Source organism: Fusarium coffeatum, assembly GCF_003316985.1.
Source record: "Fusarium coffeatum strain FIESC_28 chromosome Unknown BRIP53273_contig_509, whole genome shotgun sequence".
NCBI lineage: Eukaryota > Fungi > Ascomycota > Sordariomycetes > Hypocreales > Nectriaceae > Fusarium > Fusarium coffeatum.
Genome location: NW_022158298.1, coordinates 630 through 8,223, shown reverse-complemented (window position 1 = coordinate 8,223; position 7,594 = coordinate 630). Strand labels below are relative to the sequence as shown.

General features: G+C 50.4%; 2 protein-coding genes across 2 annotated transcripts; one reads left to right on the top strand and one right to left on the bottom strand.

Annotated features, from left to right (window-relative positions):
- Window positions 1–499: 499 nt before the first annotated feature.
- Window positions 500–3,678, top strand: FIESC28_11780 (uncharacterized protein; the record flags this gene model as incomplete). Its single annotated transcript, XM_031165890.1, has 3 exons — window positions 500–641; window positions 825–1,049; window positions 1,103–3,678. The coding sequence occupies 3 exons, from the start codon at window positions 500–502 to the stop codon at window positions 3,676–3,678; spliced, it is 2,943 nt and encodes a 980-aa protein (XP_031010052.1).
- A 423-nt stretch (window positions 3,679–4,101) lies between these two features.
- Window positions 4,102–6,222, bottom strand: FIESC28_11779 (uncharacterized protein; the record flags this gene model as incomplete). Its single annotated transcript, XM_031165889.1, has 3 exons — window positions 4,102–5,505; window positions 5,565–5,795; window positions 6,016–6,222. 3 exons carry the CDS (start codon window positions 6,220–6,222, stop codon window positions 4,102–4,104), a joined length of 1,842 nt encoding a protein of 613 aa, XP_031010051.1.
- Between the last annotated feature and the right edge of the window lie 1,372 nt (window positions 6,223–7,594).

The following is a 7,594-nucleotide window of genomic DNA, read 5'->3' as shown; positions in this document are numbered from 1 at the left end:
CAAACCAGACCAGACCAGACCAAACCAGCGCCTAACGCCTTGACGCCCTACCGCTGTGACGGCCTTGACGCTACCAATCATCGACCGATCTGTCTCATCCTACACTGGCGCGCACGCTGTTGCCCTCGACTCCATCGCTCGCTTGCTCGCTTGCTTGAGCTCCCCCAGCTCCAGGTCTCGGTTTCTAGCTTCTGATCTTTAGTCTCGCAACGTACCCTTCACCTGCCGTCGCCTATCGGATTTCGATCTTCTCTTCCTCCCGCCCGCTTCTCTAACCCCGGTGTTCTTCCACAACACGATACCCGGGTCACCGCTCAGTGCACCTCGCCGCCGCATTCTCGACCTCGACCTTGACCTCGACCTCGACCTGGATTGAGGCTGAGGTTCAGCCATCGTGACTCTGGCAACTGGGCCGGCCCAGCTGTAGCATCCCTCGTCACGTCACCCTCCTTCTCCTCGAAACCGTCGCTTTCGCCGCCGGTATACGCATCTGTTCGCCATGACGTCCGCCGCCTCGAACTCCAACCAGGCCAACCAGCCGACCCTTCAAATCAACAACGCAGCCTCCCCGCCCAGCAAGCGCGATCTCAAATCATGGTGGAAGGGCTTCAAATTACCTTCAAAGCACCAAGAGCCCCAGGGTATGGTTTCCTCCTCCCCCACCACCTCGTGCGCAACACTGCTGGATCCGTGTCTTGAATCTGTTCAACAAAACGATCTAGTTTCGCTACTGAATACCTCTGGCGATGCGCTTCAGTGCCGAAACCAGGTATTCTGAAGAACACTTTTCCTACCCAAAACTATAGCATGTGCAATGCCTACAGTCACAAACCCGCCGCGCAAATGGTCAACCCCCTCTTCCTACATCAAATCTCTAATTCGAGAACTTTTAGAAACCCGACCGCAAGGCATCTTTGGAGTGCCTCTACGGCAGAGCATAACATACGCTAATGTTGCAATCTCACTCATCGATGAGAAGGGACAGAGCTACATCTACGGCTACGTTCCCATTGTCGTCGCAAAATGTGGCGTCTTCCTCAAAGAAAAAGGTTGGTTTGGTTGAAATGGCCGACAAGGTGACTGTGCTGACGTTTTGTCCAAGCTACCCATATCGAAGGAATTTTCCGTCTTAGCGGTTCGGAAAAGAGGATAAAGGAGCTAAAAACCATATTCGACTCGCCCGATAGATACGGAAAGGGTCTCGTCTGGGATGGATACACAGTACACGATGCTGCCAACGTTTTGCGACGATATCTCAACGATCTCCCCGAGCCTGTCGTCCCCCTCGATCTATACGAAAAGTTCCGCGATCCCCTTCGAGGTGCGACCAAGCAAGCTGTAGGCGACGCAGAGGGTCCTCAGTTCGTAGAGAACTTCAACGAGAAGGCAGCTATTGTGCAGTACCAACAACTCATTACTGAGCTGCCCCCTCTGAACCGACAGCTACTACTTTACATTCTTGACCTTTTGGCGGTCTTTGCCGCCAAAGCAGATGAGAACCGAATGAACTCACAGAACTTGGCAGCTATTTTCCAGCCAGGCATGCTTTCCCACCCGGCACACGCTATGGCTCCCGAGGAATACCGACTGAACCAATGCGTTATCATCTTTCTGATTGAAAATCAAGACCATTTCCTCATCGGTATGCAAGGCACTGCTGCTGATGAGAAGACCAAGAAGGAAGTGGAGTCCGGCACTCCTAGAGGTCCTCTCACCCCGCAACCCGCTAGACAGACAAGTTTGGGCCGATCAGCATCCAACGCGAGCGCAGGTGCCAACAGTGTGCGACGAGACGGCAAACTTCGCAGGAACCGATCAGTATCGTCACGAAACTCCAGAAACGATGGAAGCTCGACACCCAATAGCCCGGCCCTGACAGCGACGCCGACAACAGGTGGTCTGGCGAGGAGCAACACTGTGCCGTCCAAGAAATCGCCTGCTATTGGCGCTGGCCGCTTTCAAAGACCTGATGGTTCAAGTCCTCGTTCCGGCGCACACCTGGAGCCCTTGACGCAAGTCAATGCCACGGAGAATATAGGAGATTCTCCCCAGTCAACGCGTTCGTCAGAATTTGCTGCTGGTGGCTATCTTACTCCCAGCAAGGCCCCAGTGACAGGACGAAGTCACGAAAAGCTTCTTGAAGTGCCGCAGGAGTCTCCAACTGCTGCCAAGGGACTAGATCTTGCGAATATTTTCCGTTCAATCCCCAACACAGACGGCGGGGACAAAAGGCAACCGAACAAGCTAAAGAAGAAAAGAATACCTGGTAGTTTGAACCCAAGTGCACAGAGCTCTGCTGCATCGTTGACATACACGCATGGAACATCAACATCTCCGGGGATAGAGCGCTCTAACCCCATGGACCACCCGCAGCATCACGACCCAGAGCCACAGGCACTGCAACAGCATCCCGCTCCCGTACTAGAAGAGAGACATCAGGAAGCATTGGAGGAACGCCAGCATCAGCAGCAGCTCCATGAGGGATCACAACTACAAACTGTTCATGATGCTCAACTTGCACCCGTTCCCTTGACACAGCAAAAGAGTAATGTGTCATCTGAGCATACCCCAAGAGCTTCTCAAGCGTCGTCGAACCAAAGTCTTCATCCAGACAACACACTAAAATCGAAAAAGTCGCCACCAACATCATTGCACTCGTCTTTTAACGAAGGATCGGACTTGGATCAGATTCTCGATGAGCAGTCAGTCAGCACTGTTGATCAAGCAGAGAGGGAAAAGAAGAGACGCTGGCGGTTGTCAAGAAGTAGGAACGCTGACAGCGGCTCATCCGCGGGTCTCACCTCGCCACGCCTGGCTATTGGACAGAACGATAATGGAGATGTCAGCAACCTGTCAATTTCGAGTTCTAGTCACAGGCCTCGAAAAAGCGAGAGTTCAGACCGACCCTATATGCTTGCTGAAGCACAAGGTAGTTTTGACCAAGGTAGAGAGAGCGATTCCAAGGGTCCTATAGGATGGATCAGGAATAAGTATCGCGAAGCAAAGGAGAGTGCGGAACAAAGGAGGGCTAAGTCTCCTCCTCCCGCTGATCGTCCTGGTTTAGGCGCTTCAAGCTTCTCTCCCCGAGGGAAGAGCTTGGAGATCAAGAGAGATGAGCACCATGGCTCACTTGCAGCTATAGCCGGTGCCCCAGCTGTTGCTTCCACCAACACCGCGGCGGCAGGCCCTACCATGGTGCCGGCACCTGCAGGAGTACCAGCTCCCCAGACGGCTACAGTGACAATGGTGCAACCCGATATTACATCCCCTGTTCATGAGCCTCATGTGGAAGCCCAAACATCGCCTACAGCTCAAATACATGATCAAACGACGCCAGCTCAAGATCAGCCTCGATCTCCTACTCAGCCGCAAACTCCAGCTCCAGCCCCGATGGAATCCCCAAAGCCACAGGCTCAAAAGATCAGATCGATGCTTGATGTAGACAGTCCTCCAGTATCATCACCGTTACAATCTCCAACTTCGCCATCGGCCCCTGCTCCTACGAACACGCAGTTACACGCACAACAAGAATCCAATTTGCCGCCAGAGTCGCAATCAGAGAACAAACCTGTCGAGCCTACGGAGCAAACGTCTGCAGCATCACCAGTGCAGCTCGAACAGCCACAAACTGAGCAACAGCAATCAAACCCGGAGGCTGAAACAGAGATACCAAAATAGGAGGCGGAGGAGAGGAACAAAATCGGATTGAGGCTCAATAGTAGGGAGATGAGCATTTCACGAAAGTGTCACGCACGATGGTATTTTCTTTAGTTTATTTCGTGGGAAGAATGAGATGGAAATCATCATGGATACCTGGGAAATGGGTTGAACGGCGAGGCCGTTTTGAACCCCCGGGCACCCTTATACTCAATTATGCATGTAATGTAGGAAAGTGTGCTAGTGAGCTTTATTTCGTTCAAGCGGGTGGAGGAATTATAGTCATGGAGTACAGGTCACTATCAAAACGAATATGACACCCAAACATGTGTCATGGCCCATCGGTATGTCTGATTGACAAGAAATATACAAGTAACCACAGCCCGCCACTTTCATAATACATTGGAAGAAGTGTACACTTTTTATTATAGACAAAAGATCCTTCTATAGTTTCTTGTCAGGGGGCGCGTTGTCATAGACGCCAGTATCCCACACAATCATTTTGCCTGAACGTCGCCAATCTTCATTGAAAAGCCCATTGAAACCTTTCCAAACAGGGCGCACCTTGGTCATACCTAGAGAGTGTGCTTCAGGAGTCTGGACAAACTCCTCTAACCAGGACTCAATACCTTCGAAACCGACGATATAGCGAGGAACGGCGAGTGACTTTGCCGGACTGAACAGCTCCGAGGTGAGGAAAGGAACAGGGTTGTCGTAGAATCGATCAGCCTCGTCACGATAGTTTTCTCTTTCAAGAGTGTTTGGTTCAGTATGAAGTGGGGGTTCACAAGTGAGAGCATAAGCTCGCAGGCCGGGATAGATTAGGTGCGAACGCCAGGGGGTAGAGTGGCAAGGCATGAGGAAGAGAGCAAATAACTCATCCTCTTTTTCCGGGATAGTGGAGAAATGAGAGGTCTGGGCGAGCTGGACAGAATCTGGATGGATGCGCTCGTACTCACGGCGCAGGTATGTGAGGACATTGAGAGGAGCTGGCTGGTGGAAGAAAGACAGGTAGCCCGCAAGAAAAACATTAACACCAAGGGCAACAAAAAGGTAGTGCTTGTTGCGGACCTGGGGTCGTGGGAGGGGGTTGTTAGTGTTAGGCTTCGGCTGAGACGTGAAGAACGAAGCAGCGTAGGGAGCGGCGAGAACACTGAGCGCTGGGAGAAGAGGGTAGATGAACCGAACTTCTTTGTGAGAGATGAGTGATAAGGCACCGACGGTGGTGAAAACAGTATAGGCCAATGTTCTGAGCACGTTTGACTGCTGTGTCGATGTAGCATGTTCAGTTGGCTTGTAAAGCGCCACAACAGCGAATGGAAGACTTGTAGTGCAGATCAGTGGCAGTCCTTGGAGGATATAATAGTGCCAGGGATTACGACCGTAGAAGACTGCGAGAGACTTGGACAGGTTGAAGTTCAGAAAGTTATAGGCAGGGAATGTCCAGAATCCAAAGTAAAGACGATCCGAAGCAGCGGATAAGGCCAGGATCAGAGAACCGCACACAACAGCCTCACGGACCAGTGTCAAGACCATCGAAAGGGACAAAGGCGATGGCCCCTGGAGTGAGAATCGAGTGAGGGTGAAGAAGACAATGGTCGCCCATATCAAGACGTTAGTAGGACGAAGAACCACGGCCAAGGCAGCAAGACATAGAGATGCACGAAGAGACCAGAGACTCTTGAGCATGGGGTTAGGTTTAGGGTTCTCCTTGGTTGCCTGCGCAGCACCGACGAGTTCCCACGGCCAGTAGTACAGCGCCATGACGGTGAGAGTCATCTCGAGAGAATTGGAAAAGGTACGAGTGGAGCAGTACCATTGCCAGGGGTTGAAGAGTTGCAGAAAGAGCTGATGTTTTGGTCAACCTTAGTTTACTGTCTTGAGAAGGTTAAGGAGGGAAGATTTACAGCGAAGAAAGAGATGTTGCTGTTGGCTCCAAAGATGCGTACGGCTAGTTGCCAAGTGTACCAGTCACCAAGACCAGCGATCACAGCCTGGAGAGCCCGAGGAGCAGCGACGAGGATGGCTGCGCGGAGAATGCCTATTGGGAGAATGTGGCTGGAGATGAAGTCGGCGATGAGATAGACGCCTGCGAAGATAGCTGGATGAAGGGAGGTACGAAGTTGATGTTGCCATTCCTGAATCGCACCAAGTTAGATATATAAGATATAATGACAGCAGAGAAGCAAATGTGAAAATGGACTGAGTGTATCAACTGGCTGGGTTGACAGTGTAAGTGTAGTGTAAGTGAAGTTGACATCACAACTCGCACGACAACAACCCAGTTCCAGGCAAGGATATTATATGATGACCTCAATTCCTAGGTCATCTTGATCAAATTAACGGAGATCAACATACCCATGTCAACCATGCACCGCTCTGAGAGCCAAAAGCTAGATCCCATGCTGGCTCAAGAGATTGGAAGAACTCATCAGGCTGGAAAAAGGTGGTCGTCCACCAAGCATTGATGAGACGAATGATGATAATGTCGCGTATGAAAACCGATCGATTTCTTTTGTTTCGAGCCTCATCGAGGACTTTTCTCGAAACTGTTGCAGACGACATTTTGAGGTTGGTTGATTTGGCATCTCAACTCAGGAGTTGACTGTTGAGACAGCTTGTTCTTGGGTGAGTGTGGCTTTAGTGGCTGTGCTACAATCACCGCCACAGTCTCATAGAGATCCAATGTTAATTGCAACTTCAAACCTCGATCTCGGTACAACATACACCGAAAACAAGCAAATATTCAGTCATCATCATAAGAAAGCCGCATTGTCTGTTACTGCAGTACATTCACTGATCATGACCATGATCATGATACCTGACGTGACACTTTCGGCGGCTCAGGCGGAGTTAAGACGAGTTCCGCCTGCTTACACACGAGAAAGGCGGGACAGGCGGAAGAGGCGGCATCTGGCGGTAAGAGACCAGGAACCAGTCAGTTTCTTGGTGATAACATAACGTTGGCTAATTCATGAGACCAAAAGTTGGGGGTCATATAAGATTCTGTAATTCTTACTCAATAGCAAACAAGTAATACCGAGAAATGATGAGAGAAGTTCCACTGCTGCAGACGGTAACATTTGAGACAAATCCTGTGCTCAGAACAACGCCCACAATAGAGTTTGAGACTCTGGTTGCAATCAAGTACCAATCCCTTCTATTCTCATTGATAGCAATCATTGATTATGATAATGGGGAAATCGTTATTGGCCACTCTCAGTAAACATAAACTCATCTGCATTGGACCCTTGTCAGGTGGTCGGTCCCTGGCTCCCTAGCCCCTCACCCCGGATTTTGCGGTCACTAGAACAGGTAGGATAGGCAAGTTAAAGATGGGGAGTTTGTTAGAGCCTCTTGTCTTGATCCCCCTCCCCTCATCATGATGGATGCAACTTGTTTCCAATAAGATGGTATCGGAAATTTAGAACTACGGCGTAGACAACATAAACTAGGTAGTTTTTAGTTGCAGTACCGCGAATAGAATTGAGTCTCAGGTATGGAAACGGAAAGAATCCGTACTCCTCTTCTATCAACAACAGAGGTACCATCTCCCATCTTCGGTACAGATACTGCACATTACCGTAAGCGAGCCCCTCTTCTGTGGCTGCCACTCTGTTAGTACTTATCATGTCATGACAAGACAAGACAAGACAAAAGAGACAGTTATCTTCTATAGACGGCCACTTCGGCCGATGGCGGCAAGTCACCCGCCAAGTTCCGCCTCTCCTCTCACCCAATCAGAGTCCTCACTTGTTCAACTTTGCAACTTCACGCCCGCACACTCCCACGCTTTGTCGCTCACACTTGCACTTAGGGGTATAGTGTAAAGCAAACAACCAGAAACCAACACTCAGACAACTGTAACAATTACCTAAAACTCCGAATCTATCTCTGTTTCCTTCCGCTCCAAGCCTCCGTTTGCCGACAACGCTCT